Source organism: Narcine bancroftii, chromosome 7 (genome assembly GCF_036971445.1).
Source record: "Narcine bancroftii isolate sNarBan1 chromosome 7, sNarBan1.hap1, whole genome shotgun sequence".
Lineage (NCBI taxonomy): Eukaryota > Metazoa > Chordata > Chondrichthyes > Torpediniformes > Narcinidae > Narcine > Narcine bancroftii.
Genome location: NC_091475.1, coordinates 78,531,850 through 78,558,544, shown reverse-complemented (window position 1 = coordinate 78,558,544; position 26,695 = coordinate 78,531,850). Strand labels below are relative to the sequence as shown.

The 26,695-nt window shown below is 48.7% G+C and overlaps 2 protein-coding genes across 3 annotated transcripts in view; both read left to right on the top strand.

Annotated features, from left to right (window-relative positions):
- Positions 1-4,255: 4,255 nt before the first annotated feature.
- Positions 4,256-13,293, top strand: LOC138739047 (endogenous retrovirus group 3 member 1 Env polyprotein-like). The gene is made up of 2 exons (XM_069890433.1): positions 4,256-4,980; positions 10,029-13,293. The coding sequence occupies exon 2, from the start codon at positions 10,340-10,342 to the stop codon at positions 12,041-12,043; it is 1,704 nt and encodes a 567-aa protein (XP_069746534.1). The 5' UTR covers positions 4,256-4,980; positions 10,029-10,339; the 3' UTR covers positions 12,044-13,293.
- Positions 13,294-13,672: 379 nt separating this feature from the next.
- The window catches only part of pros1 (protein S), a 28,739-nt gene continuing 15,716 nt past the window's right edge, over positions 13,673-26,695 (top strand). The window contains exons 1-8 of one of the 2 annotated variants that reach the window (XM_069890431.1): positions 13,673-13,798; positions 15,091-15,248; positions 15,989-16,013; positions 18,550-18,636; positions 21,250-21,372; positions 24,754-24,876; positions 25,746-25,871; positions 26,567-26,688. In XM_069890431.1, the coding sequence (XP_069746532.1) occupies positions 13,738-13,798; positions 15,091-15,248; positions 15,989-16,013; positions 18,550-18,636; positions 21,250-21,372; positions 24,754-24,876; positions 25,746-25,871; positions 26,567-26,688 (825 nt within the window). In that variant the 5' untranslated portion in view covers positions 13,673-13,737. The remainder of the gene's footprint in view (positions 13,799-15,090; positions 15,249-15,988; positions 16,014-18,549; positions 18,637-21,249; positions 21,373-24,753; positions 24,877-25,745; positions 25,872-26,566; positions 26,689-26,695) is intronic. The other variant, XM_069890432.1, reaches the window with a different exon arrangement.

Sequence of the window (26,695 nt, the reverse complement as noted above, 5' to 3'; positions counted from 1 at the left end):
GATCCTTTTCATAGTTCCTCCATGGTTCATCAGCGTGGCAGAGGACTCTGATTTGATGGCTGTTCCTGGGGATACATGCAAAGACTACTGGCTACTGGAAGATCATCGGCTTTGGGCAAGGCTCCCTTTGGTCTGGTCAAAACTAATTGGTCTTCCAGTACACCAAGATGTCAGGGAGGGAATGCTCCCAAGCGGCTTATTCCAGGTCATAGGAGTATGTGCTGAGGGAAACACTGAGGCATGATGCAAAGTGAAGTGCAAAGTTAAGGCACTTCACTGCAAAGTGAAGGCATTCTGGGGAAGGTCCACAGTCAAGAGTCCTGTGACCGAAGAGGGGAGTAACGCCTAGGGGCTATGTTAGTGGAAAGATGTAATGCAGTAAAATAGCTGTTTAACACGGCAATGCATAGGAAAGAAATGTATATTTGAATATGCCACTAGGTAAGTGAAATATTTGCACTGTTTTCCTTTATATATTTTTATTATGAATGAAGCTTAATTTGGCTTTTTGAGGTAGCAACAAAAGAAATTGATGAAAGAAGGGCAGTAGATGTGGCCTGTATGGTTTTTAGTAAGGCATTTGACAGGGACCCCCATGAGAAACTCATTCAGAAAGCCATGAGGCATGGGATCCATGGAACCTTAGCTGTGCAGATTAAAAATTGGCTTGCCTGTAGAAAGCAGAGTAGTTGTCAGAAGGTATTTTGCCTGGAGGTCAGTGACTAGTGAGTGGAGTTTTGCAAGGATCTGTTCTGGGATCCCTGGTCCCTGATTTTTTTTATATAAATGAACTGGATGAAGAGGAAGAATGGGTCAGTAAGTTTGCAGATGATATGAAGGTAGTGGGTTACAAAAGGATATAGGCAGGATATTGAGTTGAATGGAGAAGTGGCAAATGGAGTTCCAACCAACTAAGTGTGAGGTGATGCATTTTGGAAGGTCAACCCTGAAGGCTGAGTACAGGGTTAATGGTAATGGTTGGAATCTTAACAGTGATGAGGAACAGAGGGATCTTGGATTCCAAATCCATAAATTGCTCAAGGTTCCCGCATAGATTGATAGGATAGTTAAGAAAGCTGAAGGGGGACTGAGTTTAGGAGAGGTCCTGTTGTGACTTTACAAATCTCTGGTGAGACCACACTTGGAGTATTGTTTTCAGTTCTCAACACCTCATTACAGAAAGGATATGGAAGCACTGGAGAGGAGATTTACCAAGATGTTTTTAGGATGTTAGGACTTTGCTCTTTGGAGTGTAGAAGGATGAGAGGAGACTTGATAGAGGTCTGCAAGATTCTGAGAGGCATAGATAAATAGGACAACCAGTGGCTTTTTCCCATTGCAGGAGTAGCAAACACCAGAGGACATCAATACAAAGTGAAGGGAAGAATGTTTAGGGGAGACAATCAGGGGATGTCTGGAGCTGGAGTAGAGGCTGAAACATTAAGGGCATTTAAAAGACTATTAAGCACATGGATGAAAGAAAAATAGAGGGTTTATGGGGTAGGGAGAGTTTAATACTTTTTATATATGGAATATATGGGTCAGTAACAACATCGAGGGCTGAAGGGCCTGTACTGTGTTGTAATATTCTATGTCCATGAACTTCTACAGGAGATCAGAGCTGAGTGAGGATCTTCAAGACCCAGCCCACCACTGAAATCCTTGAACCTCGACCCATCAGCAAGGAGGTGGTCAGTTATGCCAGAAGTTGCAGGCGAACACGCACACACAATAATATACACACCCACGCACATGTGGTAATATGTAATTACACCACTAGGTCACCAGGGGTCATCCTGGTGACCTTGTATATAAAGTAGTCCAGAGCTACAGTCTAGCCCTCTAGGTTCGCCTTGCAGAGAGACAAGACCTCTTAGTATACATATTAGTTTATTAAAGCTGTCTTATACTCGCACTGCTGTTGTGGTTATTGTCAGTACAATTTAATAAACTAATATGATAGCTACTAGGATGGAAGCTGCTTCTGCTCCAATGCGCATTCCTGACCACCTGGAGACTCTTCCTGAGGAATGGAATCTGGGGACGACTAGCATGCATGTGCCTCTGAGGACAGAGACGGTGAGGGACCGCAGTACTGGAATTGTGGTGGAATGCGGGGAAGACCACAGAAGTACGATAGGGCAGGTAAGAAACAGCCAAGAGTCCTGCCTGCCCGAGGGTTTGCCGGTCAGGCGCTGCCAACCCTAAACCCCGGTCCGATCAGAAAGGGGCCACGACAAGCGCGGGTGGAAGGATCTCCACAAGTCGTGCTCCCGATCGGAACATATTTGCAGAATTCCCGACCTCTCCAGAGCCAAGGAAAGCAGACACTGCTACTGTCACTCCCCCAGCAGCAGTTTCCCCAGTACCACGGAGACCTGACGCTACCGCTGGGATTCCCCCCTAAGCCCACTGCAAATGCCCCAAAGCCAGAGACTCAGCCAACAGCCCCAAGCACCCAGGTTACTCCTCCAGCAGACACAAGCCCCACAGAGGCTCTACCAGCAGCTCCCAGTACCCCAGGGTCTGCCCTTGCTACACCTAAGGGACCAGAGACTGCAGCTTAGCCATGTGCTGCGACCAGACAGGCTGGAGCTCGACCCCAGAAATCCCGGAGCCAGCACGCACTTCGGCCGCTGGCAGAGGTGCTTTCTGAATTACATGGAGGGTGCTGAGGCATTGGATAAAGAGCTATTAATGCTGCTGTTAGCACAGCTGAGAGACCACCCTTACTCCCTTATACAGAATGCCAGGTCCTACCAAGAGGCAATGAGCATTTTACAGAGGCATTACAGTAAGGGGCATAGTGAACTCCACTCCCGGTACAGGCTCATGACCAGGTCACAACAAGTAGGGGAGTCTGCCAGAGACTTTATACTCTCTCTGAAAGACCTGGCGAGAGGCTGCAACTTTAAAGCAGTATCAGCTCAGGAGTATGTGGAGGACCTTATGAGGGACAGAATTGTTGCGGGCATACGGTCCACTGAGATGAGACATTGATTGCTGGAGAAAGGAATGGTGGGGCTAGATGAGGCAGAGACTTTTGCAGAAGCTTTAGAAAGCATCAGGAAAGAATTGGAGGAGTACTCACAGGACCCTGGGGCTGGGACAAACGTCACACTGCTGGATTCTCTAGCCCCACGAAAAGAAAAAGATGCTGCCTCACAGGAATTCACAGCAGCAGCACACCTTGAGGATCCAAAGTGCTTTTTCTGTGGACAAAGAAAGTACCCCAGAGTCCTCTGCCCTGCCAGAGAAAATAACTGTTCCAACTATGGAAAATAACTGTTCCAACTATGGAAAAAAGTCTGCAGAAGCCCCAAGGCTTCTCATGCTAATGAGAAGTGGGAAGCTCTTCTTTCTCCATAGACAAACAGAAGAAGAATGCTATGTGCAGCCAGCCATCTTGGACAAATGCTACAAAGCAGAGGACACAGTCTTCAGGAGATGAATATGAAACTGAGTACTATTGGATGGAAGGACACGAAGGACATGCCAGATTTGCTTCCCTATGCATGAATCAGGCGAGTCCACACAATTTAAATGATGCCACTGTGTGCATCAAAATTAATGATGTGAGGGTAAATTGGTTAATAGATAGTGGAAGCACTGAAAGTTTTATTGACCAGTGATTAGTCAACCACCTTGCCCTCCCCACACACCCGAGTGAGCACCAGATCCTGTTAGCAGCCAGCAGCCTTGCAGCTGAGGTAAAACAGTTTTGCAGGGTTACTTTAGAAATCCAGGGTACAAAATACGAAGGGTTCAAATTACTAGTACTCCCTCAACTTTGTGCCCCGGTACTCTTGGGGTTAGATTTTCAGTGCCAGTTAGAAAGCATTACAGTAGTGCACAACGGGCCTCACCCACACCCCCCGCCCCCACTACGCCTTACAAACAAACAACACTGCAGCCTGTCTGACCTGAACATATAACACCCTCCGCTGTTCATACACCTGATCCTAGAATGCACACCAATAGCCACAAAGAGCAGGAGGTACAGGCCGAGGGACAGAGCCTTCATTAGGACAGAGGTCCACAGCCTACTACAGGAGGGCATCATAGAGCAGAGCACCAGCCCCTGGAGAGCCCAGGTGGTTGTAATAAAGTCAGGAGAAAAACTGCGCACGGTAGAGGGATTGCTACCAGCCACACTACAAGTTACAATCCCAATGCCACTAGCTGAAAAATGGTCCTCTTGATTTTAAAAGCAAAAGACCTGCCTGTTACTAGATGGCAAGAAGTGTTGCCAGAAGCCCTACACTCTATATGTTCTTTGTTGTGCACTGCCACTAATATTGTGATATAGAGAATTTAGGTTAAAAAGACTTAAGTTAAAATGTGATGATTAATCATAAACAGGGAAGCCAGAACGGACAGAGAGTTTACTAGCAGTCAAGGACAGAAGGAGCTGCTGAATATGTTTTTTTTTAAACCTATCTTTTCATGGTCATAGTGAGAGACATGCAGGAGACAAAGGATTGATAAGAAGTGTGAGAAACAGAATTTAGTGAATGTAGAGTTCACAGCGTACGTAACGAACGTGATAATTAATAATGCAGTTATACTTAGAATGTTTTTGTAATACTAACCAATTAAAACAGTATTAATAAGAAGGGGAAGGGCAAATAATAAAGGTATAAAAATCAATGCACTGTATGTATCGGGGCTTAACTGGTGAGAAACCAGTTGAGTCCAACTCTGCAGACTTGTAAATAAAGCTTGTCGTGTCATCAGTTTTAAAGAGACTCATGTGTGAGAAGTTTTATTTCTGACAAATGGGGGCTCGTCCGGGATCTACACTCCGGCCGTGAGGGGAGGCGAGAAGAGGGACATCGGAGGCGGTGCACCCCGCTGAGTTCAGCGGCTCCTAGTCCCTTGCTCGTCGCTTCGGGCGGCTTGAGCGAGTGGTATCCGGACAGGGTGACACGACAAGACGGAGAGGAGAAGGGTGACGGTTCAATCCCCGGGAAGACACCGGTAAGTGACGACTTACGATTGTGGTGTGGGGATTGGGTAACAGGTGTAACGGGATACACCTGTTTGGATAAAAACCTAACGGAATAGATTAAGTATAGATCTTTTGTCGTTGTGTGAGGACCCTGTCGCGGGACTCTAGGATAGACCCCAGGGAAACCTCGGCGGTAACCGAAGGAGGGACAGCACCTCCGACGAAGTGCCGAGAAGAGAGGGGTCAACCCCAGGAAAACCTCAGCGGTAACCGAAGGAGGGACAGCACCTCCGACGAGGCGTCTGAGAGGAAGGGAGTAGGGTCCAGAGCGAGAGGGTCCTCAGCAACGATAAACAGATCTAGGTGGGAAAATGGGAGGATCAAAATCTAAGGGCTCGTCTGAAAATTCAGGACAATTCCTGGGAGTACCCCTTGACAGCCCTTTGGGGAGAATGTTTGAAAATTGGGATAGTAAAAGATATCGGGACAAAAACAAGAAAAAGATGGTCCAATATTGTCTCCTTTGGTCAAAACAACCTATTAAAGGTTCCTCGGTCTGGTGGCCGAAATTTGGATCTGATGAGGATTGGGTTAGACAAGCATTAAATATATATGTAAATTCGAGACCAAAGGTGAATCAAGAAGAGTCAGCATATGCATTTTGTTGGGTTCCCTGGCCAGGATCCTTAACAGAATGTTTTAAATTGAGAGTGGCAGGAGAAAAGAAATGGGAACCTCTGGACAACCTTCCCCCTCCTTATATTCCCCCGGTGCCTACTGCGCCCGAGGAAAGCTTATTACCGGAGGGGAAAGGTGATGAATCTGATTGCCCCGAAGGGGGCCGGGATAAAAAGGATGAATTAAGGGAGTCGGACCCTAAACTTCCACCGGTAAACCGACCCTGGACAAGATCCCAGACTGGTCCAGGACCATCAAAGTTTTCAATAAACCTAAATCCCCTGAGAGAAGTTCCTATGGGAGGACCGGGAGGGGGAACGGGATATGTGAATGTTCCCCTAACTAGTACAGAGGTGCGGGGATTTAAGAAAGAAATGAAAAAGTTATTGGAAGATCCTATAGGACTGGCTGAACAGCTTGACCAATTCTTGGGACCAAACACATATACGTGGGAAGAGATGCAGGCAATAATGGGAACATTATTTTCACCCCAGGAGAGGCAGATGATTCGACGGGCTGCCCTCCTCATGTGGGAATATGAACAACCTGGGGACCCTAGACCCCATGAACAAAAATATCCCCTAAATGAACCCAGGTGGGACAAACGAACACCCGAGGGATTGGCAAGTATGAGACAATATAGAGAATGGACAATTAAAGGGATACGGGAGGCTGTGCCAAAGGGTCACAATTTTACCAAGGCATTTGGGAACCACCAGGGGAAAGACGAGTCCCCTACTGATTTTTTGGAGAGGGTGAGAAAGAATGTCCAACAGTATGCTGGTGTGGACCCTAGTACACCAATGGGTGAACAGCTTATTCGAATTGAATTTGTTTCCAAATCATGGCAAGACATTAGAAAGAAACTAGAAAAGGAGGAGGACTGGAGTGAAAAACCCCTAAGTGAACTGTTAAAAAAGGCACAAAAAGTATATGTGCAGAGAGAAGAAGAAGATCAAAAGAAGGCGACAAAGGTTATGGTACAGACTATCCGACAGATGAATGCTGAATCCAGAGGGGAAAGAAAACAAAACCTTCCTCTAAACAATCCAAAATATCCAAGAGAGGGAAGACCCCGGAGATTCGTTAAGTGCTATTACTGCAATGAGGAAGGACACTTTAAGAGGGAATGCCCCCGATACAAGAGGGAATTGCGTGCCCTCGAACTTATGGAAGAAGATTAGGGGTGTCAGGGGTTCCAAATGTTAGGGACCAAATATAAGAGGGAACCCCTAGTAAAACTAAAAATTGGTCCCAAGGGAGAAGAGGTGGTGTTTATGGTGGACACAGGAGCGGAACGAAGTAGTGTAATAACTGTGCCAATCGGAACTGAGCCTATAAAAAGTAATTTGACAATTTCTGGGATAGAAGGGGCTCCCAGAATGGTATCAATAATTCCCCAAGTAACAGTGAAACTGGAAGAAAGAGAAGGGGTACAAGACCTCTTGTTATTACCTTCGGCTGGATTTAACCTCCTAGGAAGGGACTTACAGGCTCTCCTAGGTTTGGGTGCTCTCCCTGTGGACGGAGAAGTGCGAGTCCACCTCTGCGCTTTAAAGGAAGAGGATGAACGGCAGATTGACGAGAGAGTCTGGTATAAGGAGGGAAATCGAGGAGGTCTGGACATCCCACCTTTACATGTCACATTAATACCAGGTCATCAGCCGGTAAGGAAACGTCAGTATCCTATTTCTTTGGAAGGGAGAAAAGGGCTACAACCGGTAATTGAGACTTTAATACGAGACGGACTATTAGAAGAATGCATGTCACCTTATAACACCCCTATACTCCCAGTAAAAAAGTCAGATGGATCCTATCGCCTAGTTCAGGATCTAAGAAGTTTGAATGCTATTGTTCAGACCCGCCACCCAGTGGTACCTAATCCCTATACTATTATGAGTCGGATTCCCCCAGACCATGAGTGGTTTAGTGTTATCGACTTGAAGGATGCCTTCTGGACTTGTCCGTTAGAAGAGGAAAGTAGAGATATGTTTGCGTTTGAATGGGAAAATCCATGGACAGGTAGACGGAGACAGTTTCGGTGGACTGTATTGCCCCAAGGGTTCACTGAATCTCCAAACCTGTTTGGACAAATGCTAGAACAAATCCTGATGGACTATCCACAATCTGATGATTCCCAACTAATGCAGTATGTGGATGATTTACTATTATCAGGACCCAAGGAACAAGAAATGAGGAGAGAGACCATTAGACTCTTGAATTATCTGGGGAAAAAGGGTCTACGAGTGTCCAGAAACAAGTTACAGTTTGTTGAGAAAACTGTGATATATCTGGGACACCAGATAAGTAAAGGACAGAAACGGATTACCCCTGAACGAATTGCGGGAATCACTAGAATGCCTTTACCCCGTAATAAGAAGGAAATAAGACAATTCCTGGGACTCTTAGGATACTGTAGGTTATGGATAGAGGACTACTCAGTTTTGGTGAAGTTTATGTATGATAAACTGACAAATGAAAATGACTATCCATTGAAATGGACCCAGGAGGAGGAGGGATGGTTCGAGGACTTGAAACATCATCTAACACGAGCCCCAGTGCTCACTCTGCCCTCTTTAAAACAGCCCTTCCAGCTATTTGTCACTCATAACCAAGGAACAGCTGTGGGAGTTTTAACACAAGAAAAAGGCGGTCAGCGACACCCAGTAGCTTTCCTTTCCAAAATGATGGACCCAGTGTCTCGCGGATGGCCGACGTGTATCCAGGGAGTAGCAGCTGCTGCTCTGTTGGTAGAGGAAGCACGTAAACTTACTTTTGGAGGAAAGATGACTGTGTACACCTCCCATTCTGTGAGTGTTTTATTAACACAAACTACCCATCGATGGCTGACTGATTCTCGCATATTAAAGTATGAAACCATTTTAATGGTTGGAGAAGATTTACAGTTTGCAAAAATTAATAGCTGCAACCCAGCTCAATTTTTATACGGCAGTGAAACAGAGAAAGAGGTGGAGCATGACTGTGTCAAGTTGACAGATCTTCAGACCAAGACCCGAGAAGACCTTTGCGATACTCCGCTGGGAGAAGGATATAAATTCTACATTGATGGCTCCGCCAGATGTGTTGACGGAATGAGAAGAAATGGGTATGCTATAATAGAAGGAAATACTTGGAAAGTAGTAGAATCCACGAGACTACCCGGAAGCTGGTCAGCACAATCCTGTGAACTATATGCCTTGCAGAGAGCCCTCAGAATACTGGCAAAGAAAATTGGAACAATTTACACAGATTCCAAATACGCATACGGGGTAGTGCATACCTTTGGTAAGATCTGGAAGGAGCGTGGTCTAATTACATCAAGAGGAAAGGAATTGGCACACGAACAGATGATTACTCTGACTTTAGAAGCCTTGACATTACCCCAAGAAATAGCAGTGGTCTACATACCAAGCCATCAAAGGGGAGATAACCCGACAGCAATTGGAAACAGACTGGCTGATGAAGAAGCCAAAAGAGCAGCCATGCAACAAGAAGTCCGTTTGCTGACTTTAATCCCAATAAGGCAAGGCATAAAGACAGCTCCCATTTTCACTGCTAAGGAAGAAAAGAACATGGATCAGCTGGGCGCAAGCCAGTTACCTGATGGAACATGGAAAACACCAGATGGAAGAATTGTTCTAAATAAAGAAATAACTCGCAATATTTTAAAACACCTGCATCAACAGAGCCACTGGGGCACCCAAGCCTTATGTGACACAGTGCTTCGAGAATATGTGTGTAAGGGAATCTACACCTTGGCCCAACAAGAGGTGTTACCTATGCACAAAAATTAATAAGAAGATAATGAGGACAGGGACCATGGGAGGTCAACCATTAGCCATACGCCCTTTTCAACGTATCCAGATCGACTTCACAGAGTTACCTCAAGTTCAAAGATGGAAATATCTGTTGGTGATAATAGATCACTTTACCCGATGGGTAGAAGCCTTCCCAACAATAAATACTACAGCCTCTACAGTAGCTCGCCTCCTCCTAGAGCAGATAATCCCCAGATATGGTATAATGGATTCTATAGACTCAGACAGGGGTCCACATTTTTCTTCAAAAATCCAGCAATTGATTTGTGATGCATTACAGGTCTCTTGGAAATTACATACCCCTTGGCATCCACAAAGCTCAGGGAAGGTCGAACGTATGAATGGAACACTAAAAATCCAATTGACAAAGTTAATGGTGAAAACTAAAATGCCTTGGATAAAGTGTCTGCCCCTAGCCTTATTGAGAATTCGTACTGCCCCACGAAAAGATGTAGGGCTGTCCCCTTATGAAATGATGTTTGGGCTTCCCTTCTGGAGTACAGTTGAGGGGTGTCCCACCTTGGGGGAAGGGGATATATTTGTTAGGAACTATTTACAGGCACTGTCACGCTCTCTTACAGATTTACGAAAGAGAGGACTATTGGCACAAACACCGCCTCTAGACTTTTCTTTACACAAAGTGGAACCAGGAGACTGGATTCTTATCAAGACCTGGAAGACTGAAAAACTCCAGCCCCAGTGGGAAGGTCCATACCAAGTTCTCTTAACTACAGAAGCTGCAGCACGAACAAGAGAGAAGGGGTGGACACACGCATGCAGATTTAAGGGACCTGTAGAGGCGCCACAGGACCCTGATACGAACTCAGATTGGACTTGTATTCCTGGAGAAAAACCTCTTACCTTACGATTTCGCAAAAAGACTTAATTCACAATGTTATTGTTATGTTCTTTGATTTTTCTTAGTTTGCCTATGTCTTTATCAGGTGTGAAATGTAAGAAATGCAGAGATACAGTGGTCCTGTTTCAGGACCACATTTGGGGAAGAAAGGAAGGTAATTTCATTTCCCATACCTCAGTTCCTGAGAAATGCTGGGCAGAAAATACCACCCAACATCCATATACCCCTTGTGTGGAAAAAGAAGGAAATAATATGGGTCATTATATACAGATTCCTAATACCACTCCTTTCCCTCTTAACGGTTGGAAAGGTGACTCAAGCCCACCATGCCCTGATGGACTCTGGTTTTGCATACACCAACGTACTGTTCCAATGAGAAGTTACACTCCACACTCGAGATTGCCTGTCCCTTTAAGACAGCCGGACTTAGTTCGAGTCCATCCAAATAACCATGTAAATTTCGGTAATGTAATTGGGGGAGATAACCTTTTTGTAGATCTGGCAACTAAAATTGCAGGAACTTTTAATGTAACTAATTGTTGGGTCTGCGGGGGTCCACGGATGTCAGAACAATGGCCTTGGTGGGGAGAACCTCTCAATTCATTGACCATGATTTCCCGCATTTGGACAACTAACCGAACGAGATCAAGAGAAACCTGGTCTCTCTCTAACGTCCCCTCTGGTTTTTATTGTCTCTCACGAGCTGGCAAATACCCAGTAGGAGAAAGTCCCTGCAAGGCTGTATGGATTCGCATTTCGCCTGGTGTTTTCACTTGGTTTCCTAAACCTCAGACTTGGTTCTTATCCACTGTTTTTAAAACTAATTGCCTACCCCTGTCTAATAGCAGTATTCAGTTTTGGAATTGTACCACTTCCACCATCACAGGACCATACCAATCAAATCCTGTCCTTAAAAGAGTTTGGGAAAGGGGGTATGGAGTATCCCCAAATGGATTATTCTGGGTATGTGGTAATAAAGCTTATACTCGTCTTCCCTCACAGTGGAGTGGAACTTGTTTCCTAGGAATAATCCGCCCAGAATTTTTCCTTCTACCCCACGATCACGGTCATAAATTAGGCGTGAAGGTCTTTGATACATTACATCGTGAACCCCGCTCTACCACGGTACATTTGGGAGAATGGAGAGATGATTGGCCTCCAGAGCGCATAATTCAATATTATGGTCCCGCTACATGGGCTCAAGATGGATCTTGGGGTTATCGTACTCCTATATATATGTTAAATCGCATAATTCGCTTACAAGCAGTGCTTGAAATTGTTACAAATCAAACAGCTATAGCCCTGCAATTACTTGCATCCCAGCAAGGTCAAATGCGCTCTGCTATATATCAGAACCGTCTAGCCCTAGACTATCTCCTAGCCACGGAAGGAGGTGTATGTGGCAACCTTAATTTGACTAACTGCTGCTTACAGATTGATGATAATGGAAAAGCCATTCGTAAAATCGCTGATAATATTCGTACATTGTCCCATGTACCGGTTCAAACCTGGCATCCTTTCCCACAATTTAATTGGATGGACAAATGGTTTGGAGGAACCTGGTGGCGTACCTTCTTGTGGGTCATCGGAGGTATTTTATTCCTCCTACTTATTTTGCCCTGTATTATTCCCTGTCTACGCAGCCTGGTGATTTCCATGGTCGAACAAGCTATGCAACCAGGGGGGATGGGAGACCCTGTAAGACTTTTATTTCAGCGTGAGATTAATGTATCATAAAACATTTCTCTTCCCTAGCTTAGAATCCCTATTCATATCTATACATATATTCAACACATTTTAAAGAGAGAAAGGGGTGGATTGTGATATAGAGAATTTAGGTTAAAAAGACTTAAGTTAAAATGTGATGATTAATCATAAACAGGGAAGCCAGAACGGACAGAGAGTTTACTAGCAGTCAAGGACAGAAGGAGCTGCTGAATATGTTTTTTTTTAAACCTATCTTTTCATGGTCATAGTGAGAGACATGCAGGAGACAAAGGATTGATAAGAAGTGTGAGAAACAGAATTTAGTGAATGTAGAGTTCACAGCGTACGTAACGAACGTGATAATTAATAATGCAGTTATACTTAGAATGTTTTTGTAATACTAACCAATTAAAACAGTATTAATAAGAAGGGGAAGGGCAAATAATAAAGGTATAAAAATCAATGCACTGTATGTATCGGGGCTTAACTGGTGAGAAACCAGTTGAGTCCAACTCTGCAGACTTGTAAATAAAGCTTGTCGTGTCATCAGTTTTAAAGAGACTCATGTGTGAGAAGTTTTATTTCTGACAAATATGACTCCACATGACCCTATCTTTTCTTTCACAAGGAAAGCCACGACGGGCACAGTGCTGCCTAAATGGATGATGACACCGGGACCTGTTCTCCTCTGTTAGCACTGCAGACCCCACAAAGTGGACCCGCTGGTGGATCAAGTGGAGTTGATGCACGCGAACCCTCAGTACGCCTTCGTCACATTCCTAGATGGAAGAGAAGACTTGATGGCCACCAGGGATCTCGCGCCGGCCGGATGTGTGAACAACGTGCAACGTGGAGGAAGCACAGATATCTACGGATCAACAACGAGCACAGCAGCAGTCACTAGAAGTCGTCCATCGAGTCACCCCAGAAATCAGGACCCTGGGTACGCCCACCCCACAAAATATCACCACCCTAGTCCTGAAGGCAGGACCTAATCCCATACAAGAGGATCCCCAGCCCATACGGCCACATGGCCATCTAGTACTTCTCACTCCCACACCTCCACCAAGAAAGGCCGAAAGGCAGACCACACTCCCCACCCCTATACCACTACCAAGGAGGTCCAGAAGGCAACGGAAGCCACGGAAAATTTTGGACATGAACTTACAAACAAAGGAAGGAGGATGGGGGATAACAATTTTTTTAAGGGGGGGGTGAAATTGTACTGACAATAACCACACCAGCAGTGCGAGAATAAGACAGCTTTAATAAACTAATATGTACACTAAGAGGTCTTGTCTCTCTGCAAGGAGAACCTGGAAGGCTAGACTGTAGCTCTGGACTGCTTTATATACAAGATCACCGGGATGACCCCTGGTGACCTAGTGGTGTAATTACAGATCACATAACACACACACACACACACACACACACACAGGTACAGAAGACACACGAAGGTGCTCAAAGATGCATATCCACACAGAGCCGCAGCTACACAGACACGATTCCCCCCCCCCCAGGTTTGTAACCACACATCCTCACGCACTCAAGCGCCGATCGGTGCAGCATTGGTTTACGTGTGTGTGTGTGTGCGCAGCGCGGCGCGCTCTCTCTCTCTCTCTCTCCCTTCTCTCCTTTCTCTCCTCCCCTGCCTCTCTGCTCCTCCCACCGCCGCAGTCACTGCACTGTTCAGCCTTGCGCTGGGAGCCACCGTCCCTCTCGCCATGGCTGGCGGACCGCTCGCTGGGCTCGCCTGCTTGTTCGTACTGTCGGGGGCCGCATCCTGTAAGTACCTACTGTGGACGCAGCCTCCGCCCCCTCGTATCCTCCCTTCCGTCATTCGCTCCCCTACTACAGCTCACTTTCCTCGCTCCTCTCCCCCCATCCCTTCTATCCCTTGCCCCTCCCACACACAACCCTTCCCCCTCCCGCCCGCCCCTTTTCCCCTCTTCCCCTCTTCCCCTCTTCCACTATCCCTTTCCCTCCTCCCTCTCTCCCCTCTGCCTCTCAGTCCCTGTCCCTCCCACCTCTCCCCACCCTCTCTCCCCATCCCTCCCACCTCTCCACCCTCTCTCCCCATCCCTGCCACCCACTCTCCCTCCTCATCCTTCCCTCCCTCCCTCTTCCCCCCACCACTCTCCTCCTCCCCATCTCTCCACCCCTCTCCATCCCTCTCTCCTCATCCCTCCCCCTCCCCTTGCCCTGCCACCCACTCTCCCCTTCCCTCCCCTTCCCTCCCCGCTCCCTCCCCGCTCCCTCCCCACTCTACCCTTCTCTACCTCCGACTCTCTCCCCTCCCCCTCCCCACTCTCTCCCCTCCCCCTCTTCCATCTCCCCCTCCCCACTCTCTCCCCCTCCTCTCCTCCACTCTCTCCCCTCCTCTCCTCCACTCTCTCCCCCTCCTCTCCTCCACTCTCTCCCCCTCCTCTCCTCCACTCTCTCCCCCTCCCTGCTCTCCCCCTTCTTTCCCCTATTCCTGCTACCCCTTTTCTCCCTACTCCTCCCATTCCCCTTCCCCTCTCCCTTCTCCTTTCCCTTTCCCCTCTCCCCTCCTTTTCCTTTCCTTCCCTTCCCCTCTCTCCCTTCCCTTCCCCCTCTCCCTTCTCTTTCCCCTCTCCCTCTCACCTCTCCTTCTTCCTCTTTTTCTCTTGCCCCCCCCACCCCCCACATCGACCTCACCCTTTATGCAGCCAAACCATGGGCAGTGAACCTTGGAGAGAGTCAGGATTCAGGTGTCACAAGCCCCAGCCAGTATCCTTGAATTCCCATCCCTGAAGGATTCCCAGAGGAGCAAGTCATCATCCCACAGTTGCTGCCCGACCTCCTGAATATTCCCAGTACCTGTAGATTGACCAGTATCCTGTCTTACTGACCCTGAACTTGGCAACTCCAAATAAACTGGCGACAGGGACATCACCATGGGCAGGCATCCATGCACCACCCAGCCTGACTCAAACTGCTGCAGACCAGTGTTAGGGGCAGTGCTGTGGTGGGGGGGGGGGTGGTGGAGGGCTGGGGAGGTGATTTCCGGCACTCCACAATGGACAGGGATGACCTCGGTTACGTTGTCTGCACAGTCCTGGCGCCCCAACGAGCCTCGCAGTTTCTTACCAGACACCGGCGTGCCAACATCATGATTGAGGAGCGCAAACAGGGCAGCTTGGAGCGCGAATGTGTGGAGGAATTCTGCAACAAGGAGGAAGCAAGGGAAGTGTTTGAAAACACCCCAGAGACGGTGAGTGCTGAGGGCAGGCGCAAACACCAGACAGAAGTAAAATATGGAAATCTGTAGACACCGTGGTTGAAGTAAAAAGATAATGCTGGAGAAACTCCGCAGGTCAATACATAACCGATGTTTCGGGTTTAAGCCCTCATCAAGGTATGGCAAAATGTAACCAGGTGCCTTAGCTGAGGTAGGTGTGGAAGTGGTGGGTTTGTCAAATATGTCGGTGGAAAGCTCGTCTCTTGAGATGAAGACAGAGAGATTGAGAAAGGGGTGAGTGTTGTTGGAGATGGATCAGGTGAGTTTGAGATCGGGGTGGAAGTTGGCCGCGAAGTGAATGAAGTTGATGAGCTCTTCACGGGTGCATGATGCAGGCCCGATATAGTCATCCATAGAGCAGAGGAAGAGTCGAGGATGGATTGCTCCACAAAGCCCACAAACAGGCAGGTGTCAACGGGACCCACGTGAGTACCCAGGCGCCTGGCTACATTATGTCGTATCTTGATGAGGGGCTCCTCAAGGCCGCTAGTTGACTCGCTAGTTGATTCGCTAGTTGACCTGGTGAGTTTCTCCAGCACTGTGTTTTCAGTGCAAACTCTTGGGCATGCAGGCTCCATGAGGGAGGAGTAGTGCTGAGGGAACATCACATTGTGGTACTGGGGGAGGGGTAATACTGAGGGAGGGTCACACTGTGGGAGGGAGTGTGGCTCTGGTTTGACTGGTGACAACATTTCTCTGCATTCTCTCTGCAGGAGTACTTTTACCCCAAGTATCTAGGTGAGTTGATGGACATGCTGTGTTTGGGAAAACCCATTGTGATGCACAGGGCTAAAGCTGTGACCAAAGTCCCCCCACCTCCATTCCCCCCACTACTCGGTTTGCCCACGCTACTGTCCACTTGTCTGTATCCCCAGGATACACAATGAGGAATAAATTCCTAATGTACATGGTTGGGGTTAATTCCCCAGGGCTACTTGTGGGGTTATTCCCTTGGGTACAGGGAGAAGGGGTTTAATCCACAGGGTGCGGGGCAGGGATGTTAATCCCAAAGTGCAGGGGGGTTAATTCCCTGGGTACAAGGCAGGGGGTTAATCCCAGGGTACAGTGGGGGGTGGTGGTTAAGCACCAGGGTATAGAGCAGGGGGATGTAGTCCAGGAGGTGCCAGTGTTTGGATCGGGGATGCATCCAGGTGGTCTTAAGGCTGTCCCTCTGCTGAAAAAGGGTGTTTGTAATGACAAGCCGCTGTTCTGCGCAGAGCTCCAACAGGAGGCGCCCATTGTCGTTGCACTTGCCGACGCCATGCTTGCCCAGGATTCCTGGCCAGGTTTCTGAGTCTTTGCCGACACGAGCGTTGAAGTTGCCCAGGATGACAACCTTGTCGGCTGTAGGGGTGCGTTGGATGAGGTTGCGCAGGTCGGTGTAGAACTTGTCCTTTTCTGCTGGTTCCGCCTGGAGGGTTGGAGCAAAAAAAAAATGCAGAGAACAAAACAAAGGACTCTACATCACCTTTGTTGACCTCACCAAAGCCTTCGACACCGTGAGCAGGAAAGGGCTTTGGCAAATACTAGAGCGCATCGGATGTCCCCCAAAGTTCCTCAACATGATTATCCAACTGCACGAAAACCAACAAGGTCGGGTCAGATACAGCAATGAGCTCTCTGAACCCTTCTCCATTAACAATGGCGTGAAGCAAGGCTGTGTTCTCGCACCAACCCTCTTTTCAATCTTCTTCAGCATGATGCTGAACCAAGCCATGAAAGACCCCAACAATGAAGACGCTGTTTACATCCGGTACCGCACGGATGGCAGTCTCTTCAATCTGAGGCGCCTGCAAGCTCACACCAAGACACAAGAGAAACTTGTCCGTGAACTACTCTTTGCAGATGATGCCGCTTTAGTTGCCCATTCAGAGCCAGCTCTTCAGCGCTTGACGTCCTGCTTTGCGGAAACTGCCAAAATGTTTGGCCTGGAAGTCAGCCTGAAGAAAACTGAGGTCCTCCATCAGCCAGCTTCCCACCATGATTACCAGCCCCCCCACATCTCCATCGGGCACACAAAACTCAAAACGGTCAACCAGTTTACCTATCTCGGCTGCACCATTTCATCAGATGCAAGGATCGACAATGAGATAGACAACAGACTCGCCAAGGCAAATAGCGCCTTTGGAAGACTACACAAAAGAGTCTGGAAAAACAACCAACTGAAAAACCTCACAAAGATAAGCGTATACAGAGCCGTTGTCATACCCACACTCCTGTTCGGCTCCGAATCATGGGTCATCTACCGGCACCACCTACGGCTCCTAGAACGCTTCCACCAGCGTTGTCTCCGCTCCATCCTCAACATCCATTGGAGCGCTTACATCCCTAACGTCGAAGTACTCGAGATGGCAGAGGTCGACAGCATCGAGTCCACGCTGCTGAAGATCCAGCTGCGCTGGATGGGTCACGTCTCCAGAATGGAGGACCATCGCCTTCCCAAGATCGTGTTATTTGGCGAGCTCTCCACTGGCCACCGTGACAGAGGTGCACCAAAGAAAAGGTACAAGGACTGCCTAAAGAAATCTCTTGGTGCCTGCCACATTGACCACCGCCAGTGGGCTGATATCGCCTCAAACCGTGCATCTTGGCGCCTCACAGTTTGGCGGGCAGCAACCTCCTTTGAAGAAGACCGCAGAGCCTACCTCACTGACAAAAGGCAAAGGAGGAAAAACCCAACACCCAACCCCAACCAACCAATTTTCCCCTGCAACCGCTGCAATCGTGTCTGCCTGTCCCGCATCGGACTTGTCAGCCACAAACGAGCCTGCAGCTGACGTGGACTTTTTACCCCCTCCATAAATCTTCGTCCGCGAAGCCAAGCCAAAGATAGAGCAGGGGGTTAACCCCAGGGTATGGGAGGGTTAAACACCAGGTTATGTGCCGGGGTGTTAACCCCAGGGTACAGGCAGGGTCAATCCTGGGTACGAGTTGGGGAAAGTTAACCCTCAGGGTACTGGGTGGGGATGTTAAGTCCTGGGTTATTGGGTAGTGGGGGGTTGATCCCTGGGGTACTAGAGGGGGTTAATCCCCGGGGTATGGGGCAGGCGGGTTTCCATGGAGTATGTGAGGGGGTGGTCTATTACCCAGGATACAGGGAGGTGTGGGTTAATTTCCAGAGTAATGGGCAAGGGAGTTAATCCCAGGGTTACGGGGCGGTTGGGTTATTTCCCAGGTTACACGGTGGGGAGGGGGGAGTTATTTCCCGGGTTACACGGCGGGGGTTACTGAGTACTGTCTGTGGCACAGCCACCTTGTCCTTGCCTCCACACAGACTGCCTCAGCCGTTACCAGTTAAAGACATCGAGCATGATCTTCTACCTGGAAAGGCTTCCTGGCAACCTGAGGAGCTGCGTCACCGGTGGGTAATGTCCAGGGTGTCTCCAACCCCACCTAGTGTAGTGGGAGAGGAGTGAGAGAGGCTTGCTTGTCCTGTCCTATTTCACCAGCTTTACTGCACCATCCCGCTGACGATCTCTATGCTCTCAGTTCATTCAGGTACCCAGTAAAGGGCTCCCATTCCTGCATTCTGAGTACAGAAGGCCATGCAGCCCATTGACTCAATGTGGGCTCTTGGAGTCCCATCATTCCCCCATGTTTTCCCCCATCAGCCTGCTTTCTCACAGTCCCACCTACTCCACCCAAATTCCTGCCCAGACCTCTCCCATCGTGTCGCCTCCTCTCCCATAGTGTGTCGCCACCTCTACCATCATGTGTCGCCGCCTCTCCCATCATCTGACACTTCCTCTCCCATCGTGTGTCGCCGCCTCTCCCATCGTGTGTCGCCGCCTCTTTATTTAAACGACAACATTACAAACACAAAAAACACTTAGAGCTACAACTAAAACCAAAAACCGCCATAAACATGTGACAACAAAACTGTGAGAAGCGGTAATTTTGACCACCTCTCTATTACACTGTATTACACATCAAATTAAAACATGATATTTGTCATCAACCACATGAACGATCACCTGGGTTTGCCTGCTGTTCACTGAACTCGGCCACCGTCCCCTTGGACGCCACATGTTCCCACTCCAACACTGCACAGGCCCAGACATAACCCCAAAAGACAGACAGGTAGTCAGATTGACCAGAACCCTTGACTCCCTTCCACTTCGACCCGGGCTTGTCCAGGCCCAGTAACAACCAGGAGATCCTCTGATCCTCCTCCCTCCCCACCAGGTAATTGTAAGTCAGGAGTATGGGACCGTAGTGCAGCCAGAACTTAAGGAGTAGCCCCTTCAGGTCATCAGAGAGGGGCTGCAACGTCTCGCACTCCACATACATGTGGTACACCATCTCCTCCCAGCTGCAGAAGTACAGACAGCCGGAGTGTCAATGAACTGACTTAGGAAGCAGTTACATGGTCCAGTTCAGTGAGGACTTCTGCCTACAGAGACCTCCACTGGGGACCTCCCTTGCCGTCAGGTGGTGAAACAGACTGTCACGGTGTTTCCAGATGGCTGATGAGTGCGAGGAAGTGGAAAGTATGCAGGAGCAGCCCACACAAGAATCGCTTCGACATGTCTCAGAAAGGCACAGTGGGAGTCACCATTAGGCGGCTCATATTGTGCCATGCTGGCTCCCAAGAGAGAGCTTGGGCCTTGGGTCCAACAAGCAACTCTGACTGACGGGGTCAGCACAGCCAGGATTGCTTCAACCCCTGAGCCTCCATAGCACCTGTTGCGGCAGGACGGGGAGAGATTCCGGAAGACACTACGCCCCAGGCCTGAGTGTGTTCCTAATAAAGCTCCCACAGAGTGACATAGCAGATGTTCACTGCTGGGAGCCAGATGCCCTCCAAAAGGCAGCACCCCCCAGTGAAGGAAGTAGATGTCCAGCATGTGCCATCTCAGAGGGTGCTCAGTGTACAGGTATCTACAGGCCCATGTGGTGGATAGCTGCCATTTGGGTACAGACACCTACCAGCGACTGACAGTCTTCCGCCAATGAGAGACTCAAGACCACTGCGGAGTCCCATTGCCTCCTCTTATCCCAGAAGAAGTTCACCAACTTCCTCTGGGTCATGGCAATTACAAACAGTGAGCAGGACAAGGTGACCAGCTGGGACCACATCATTGGGACCACCATCTGGTTTCAGACCTACCCCTTTTAAGTTTTGCCTTTTTGGTGGTAAATCAATCGGGCCTTTGATTATTCATTGTCCAAAACGTACTACATTGGTCTACAATTCAGGCCATTTACAGTTACAAATTGAAACATGATTACCTGTCGATACCATCAAACCTGGGGGAGGGGGTCCAACAATTCCTAGAGACCCAACAATTCCCAGAGACCCTCCAAAGGGCCTGTGAGCACTGAGTGCTCTTTCTGCAGGGATACTTGGCTGCATACATGTCCTTGGATGAGGGGCAGGCAGTCACCTCGAGCTGAATCCTCGACTGCCCCTGTCTGGAACCATGGATGGCCATCTTGGCCGGGCCCAGTGCCAGACCAACGAGGAAAACCATCGACCAACCCTCCTCCCTACATACACCGCCGCTCCCGCAGTGAGAGACTCCCTGTTGTATGAAGGAATTAACCTGATTATTTTGATTGTGTATTGGTTGCACCTGATGAATTGAGGAAGTCCAATGCAGGGGCAGAGGTGGGTCTGATCTCCCGTCTTTACATTTCTACATTTCTCTTGGGTGAAGCTCCTACATTTCTCTTGGGTGATTGGGAATGATCAGCATCCCAGGAGGCAGAAATGCCACAAGGGTTATTGAACCACACTCGTTACTGTAAGGAGGGAGACCGGAGGTGTGGTGCGGGTTGAAGGGAACATGGCCAAAAAAAGGCATGAGAGCTATCGGTGGGTGACTGTGTTGGAAAATAGAGGGAGGGTTGGGGGGCTCTTCCTGAGGGCAATGATCCCATCAGCTGGGTGGACAGACTCTCCTTGTTCAGCGTCCATGAGCATCACGCCCATCAGAAATTTCCATGCTCCAACTCTTGCTTGCTCCCTCAGATATCCCAGACCAGTGCATCCCATCACAGTGTCACCACGAAGGATCCATCCGGTGCGTAGACGGCAAGGGTGATTTCCACTGTGTCTGTAAGGAAGGTTGGCAAGGGCAGCGGTGCGAGGAAGGTAGGTCCCAACCCCCACACCACGACCCCCCCTCCCTGAGACCCGACATTCTCAGCACTCAAGAACCCATTGGAACACTGCCCAGCAATGACTAGGCTACAGAAACAACTCAGTTCCAAACCCGTGATCTTGTCCGTTCTAAGAATGGCTTCTGATTCCCATTATTTTTTTTATAAGAAAATGGAATTGAACCAAAGTAGTGCAGCTAGAAAGACCCACCCCCCTCCCCGCAGCATTTGTACCTGCTGTTTTGTTGAGAAAATGTCAGGTTCGGTGGGTTCACAGAGAGAAGTGTCTGGACACAAGAGTTTGTAAACAAATGTGACTTTATTAACACAAACCACTGTACCCACAGGGGTTATACACACCCTTGGAGCCCTGATCGGTTGAGAGGTGGATCTGGTACCACAGGGGCCTTCACACACTCTCGGACCACTGATCAGTTGAGAGTAGTGGTTCTACTGCCAGTATTGATCTATAACAAATTGAATATAGCAATACCAAGGCTCAACTTCCATTCAGTGCACACCTTCCCCACAACCCTTCCAAGCAACATCTACAGTAGTGACCTGGCATGGAGTGGTCTCCGGGGCTATCACCACATGGCAGAGAGAGAGAAAATGACCTCTGTGCTGGTGCTAAATACAAAGCTCTGGCCAATAAGGACACTGGATGATTTGAACCAGCCAATGGCAAGGTGTGCACTGACCAGTGGCCAGAGCCCAATCTTAACTGAGACTCCACCTGCAAACTCTAACTTATCTACAACTTGTAACTTTGAATTAAACAAAAAGGTACACCACGTACTGACAGGTGATGTGAGTTCCGAACGAGTTTCAGACAGAGAGGCCACGTGACCCCAAGCACCACACACAACACCTGCCCTGGCAGCCCTTGGGAGTGCTGCATGCAGTTCTGGTCTCCTTACTTGAGTAGGGTGATGGTGGCTTTGGAGCCAGTGCAAGGGAGGTTTCCCAGGTTGATTCTAGAGATGTGAATCAAATGCTGGAGAGACTCAGCAGGTCGTAAGAAGTAAAAGGCACCTTTTTGATTTTGGGCAGACACCTGAATAAAGGGGTGGGGAGGTGAAGGGGGCTGGAAGGGAGAGGAATACAGGCCAATAGGTAAGAGGTAACAGGTAAATACAGCTGGAAGGATAGAAGCCAAGGTGATGAGAGGGCTAAGAAGAAGGAAGGAGATGTGGTGCGGAAGGAAAGGCAGCGGTGGGGGGGGGGGATAGGAAAAGAGATAGGTTCAGGGAGGGCGGTTATCGGAAATTGGAGAAGTTGATACTGGATGCCGTTTGGTTGGAGAGAGCCAAGGTAGATTTGTCTACGTGTCACATACACACGTAGTTCCTTCGATTTTTCACCACACAAAGCCATGGGCAGATATACCGGTGCAGCAGTGGATTGTGGAGTTAAAGTGGTTTCTTGATGACCTTGATTCCAATGTTGATCTTGTTGAGTAGCCTTGGACTACGCTCACTGGAATTTAGAAGGATGAAGGAGGATCTTATAAATAATAAAGGGAACAGATAAAAGAGAAGGAAAGAGGATGTTTGCACTGGCAGGTGAGACTAGAGTTAGGGAACATGTCCTCAAGATTTGCGGGAGTAGATTTAAGACAGAGATGAAGGTGAGCTGTCGCTCCCAGAGATGCAATTGAATTCTCTGCCCAGTGAAACAGTAGAGGCTGAATCATTAAGTGTACTTTAATGAAGCAGTAGCAGAAGTTATGGTTACAAGGAATGGGCAGGAAGGTGAAGCTAAATCCATGACCAGATAGTGTTGGATGGCAGAGCAGGCTCAACGGGACAGATATAATAGTTGACTCCTGCTCCTGTAAATCCTCTTCGATTGTCTGGCTCTTGCTCAGGTAAATCGTCAGCTGATCAATCCATGCATGATCTGTGTGGTGGTGAGCCCTGCCTCTCCCCCATCCCTTATTTCTGCTGTGTAGCTGCTTTCAGTTTAAATTGCCCCCACCCTTCCATCCTGTTTCCCATGTGCTCCCCCATACCCTGATGTCCATTGGCCAAAGACAGTGGTGTTCGACACTGAACATTTTGACGAAAGGAGGAGCTTCATAATCACCTGCCTGTCATCTGTGGCCAGTCTCAACTCATTTCCTGCACCTTCTGACCTGCAACCCAATTCCACCACCAACAGCGTGGTAATGGGTCCCAACCTAAGCTCAGCCCATTCAGCCCCATCAAGCTGTGCTAGATCCTTCAGCAGTACCATTCTTTTTGGTCTGCTCAACCCTCATCTCATTGGGCTATGCTAGCTTCCTGGGCAATACCAATTATCTGCTCGGTCCTACTGTCAGCCCATCGAGCTGGGCCAGCTCCCCGAGCAGTACCAGCCGTCTGCTCTGTCCTACAATCAGCCCATTGAACTGTGCTAGCTTCCTGGGCATTACCACTCCTCTAGTCTGTTCCACATTCAGCCCATTGAGCTGTGCCAGTTCCCTTGTTCCTCATTCTTCTACATTTTCTTGTGGTGGTTTCCATTAATTGCATTCCCTCTGCCTTCTGTGGCTTGATCGAATGGTCTCCTCAATGCTGGAAACTTTAATGCTTCAAGGATCACAGCTGCTGGAAATTTATCCTTGCCTTACCTCTGACCCTATGCCCTTTTGCTTGCATCATCACCCACCAAGAAGTCGCCAAACTCTCCGCATCAGAGTCTTCGAAGCACTGTGACTTTCCCCCCCCCCCCCACCCTTTGGCCCTGTGGTCCCCCCGCCTCTGGCCTCATGTCCACCACCCCACCCCACCCCCAGATTCCATGCCTACCAATGCCAGCAGGTACATGGGAATAACACTGCCTGCGGGTTCCCCACCCCGTCACCCAGCATCATGACATGGCCTTTGTTGTTGGGTCTGGACTCTGCTACCCAGTGCCAACCAAGCTGGGGGTTGGTTGGGTTGAGCACATTTATCAGAAGGGACTCCAATACATCCCCACCTCCCCTAGGTCAGTGAAGGATGGATGGTAAGCGCTGACATGGCAGCAATGTAAAATAGCAGGTTAATATACAGTGGAGCTTCTGTCAATCTGAGCAACCGATGGCTCAGCAGAACCTCTAAGGAACATCTGCAGATACCACCTCCCCCCTCAGCTGCGTATTTACTGCTCCTTCCACTTTGGCTCAAGCCAGTGTGTGAGGACTGGCACAATTGCCAGCACCCCTCTCCCAGCTCGGGACTGTCTCACAGCATCCACCGTGAGCCGAGGTCCTACTGGAATCACTACACCTGAATGGCCATGAGACCTAAACAATCCCACATGTTTTGCATGTTTAATGAGTGTTCAATGGGAGTTAGGTCACAGACGGTCGACGGCTCCGTTAACATGTCATTACCATGTTGACCAGATGTTGACGAGTGCCAATCTGGGGAGAGCGGGTGCTCACACTCCTGCCACAACTTGCCTGGCGGCTATCGCTGCTTCTGTGAGGAAGGCTTCTACAAGCACACAGATAAAAAGACCTGCATTGGTAAGAGGTTCAGCAGTTAATTCAGTAGTGTGTACATGTCTGTTTGTGTGTGTGTGTTAGTTTGGGGGTGAGTGTGGATGTGGGCGTGTATATATTTGGTCCATGTTTGTGTGTGTGTGGAGTGAGCGTGTCCATATTTGTGTGCATGTGTCCAATGTGTCCATTTGTGTGTCAATGTCTGTGTCTTTGTGGGTGTGGGTTGTGTGAGTGTGCTATATGTGCCTGCATGTCTTTGCCGTGGTGTGCAGGTCTGTGGTCTGGGCATGTGGGTATGTCTGTGTGCGAATCATGAGTGTGTATGTGCCACGTTAATGAATTTGTGCCGTGTGTGAGCCTGTGTTGTAAATGTATCTGGGCCATGTTTCTGTCACTTGTGTGTGTCTGTCATGAGCATGTCTGTGCTGTGCATGTGTGTGTATCTGTCACATACATGTCTCCTGTGTGTGTGTGTGTGCGCGTGCGTGTGCATGTGCATGCATGGCTGTGCCATGTGCATGTCTGTCATGTGTCTGTGGATGAGGGGGACAATGTGGGGAGTTGATGTGAATGTGGGGAGAATAAAAAGGACTGGTGTAGTTGAGTGGTTGATGGTTAGTACAGACTCAGTGGGCTGGAGGGCCTGTTTCTGAGCTGTAACTGTGCAGGTATGCTCCGAGCACATGGCGTGAAGGGGTTGAGCAGAGGAACCAGTGGAGGGAATTGTTTTTTTGCCGTGGGTAACTGTGACCTGGGAGACCTGGACTCAGCTGGGGTTTGCGAAAACTCCTGGAGAGGAACCTGAGGGGAGCAGTGCCAGGTGAATGCCTGCCATCTGTGGAAATTACTTTGTGCCAATCAACTCCTGATGTCTCTTTCCTTGAACTTCACAGATTGGAACGAGTGTTTAATTGATCCAAACCTATGCGGGGAAGCTTCCTGCATCAACATGCCAGGAACCTATGACTGTAAATGCAGCAAAGGTTACAGGTTCAACGTCACCACAAAGGAATGCGAAGGTGAGAATTCACAGTTCCACAGATGGTTGTCACATCCAAACCCCAGAGCAGGCAGTACCAGGGTGAGGGATGCAGGGAGGGGGTGATGTCGTGACTACTCCGACATGACCCATGTGGTCTGCTGTGTCTTCATTTAATTTTAATTACAGGCCTTTCCAGTCCACGAGCCCGTACTGCCTAAATACATCCATGTGACCAATTAACCTACCAACCCTGTACGTCTTTGGAATGTGGGAAGAAAGCAGAGTGCCCAGAAGAAGCCCATGCCAGTCGTGAGAACAGGCAAACTCCTTATTGACAGCATCGGATTTGAACCTGGGTCGTTGGTGCTGCAAAACAAGGGCCACATCTGGAGTACTATGTCCCGTGGTTCAGGATGGATGTTAATGCTTTAGAAGAGGTTCAGGCTGGGTATACTTCACCAATTCAGGATGAGGCCGATTGTCCAATGAGTAAAGGTTGGACAAGCTGGGTTTGTACCTACTGCAGTTTCGAACAGTGAGAGGGGATTTGAGTTGAAAGGCTGAAGATCTAATCAGAGCAAGTGTGGAGAGGATGTGCCAATGCACAAGGGACGTCCCAGGAGAGATCGCTCTCCTTGCTGCTGTTTTGTGAATTTATCCTCACTTAGCAGCATGTTGTTTTCTGCAAAGGGTTTGCCGAGTCGAAGAATTTTGTTTGATCCTTTCCTACAGATATCGACGAATGTGCAGAGGACAGCTGCACACATGAGTGTTTGAACTATCCTGGGAGCTTCGTCTGTTTGTGTGACGGGAAGAAAGGGGAGAGGTTGTCTGCGGACAGACAGAGTTGCGAGGTAAGAG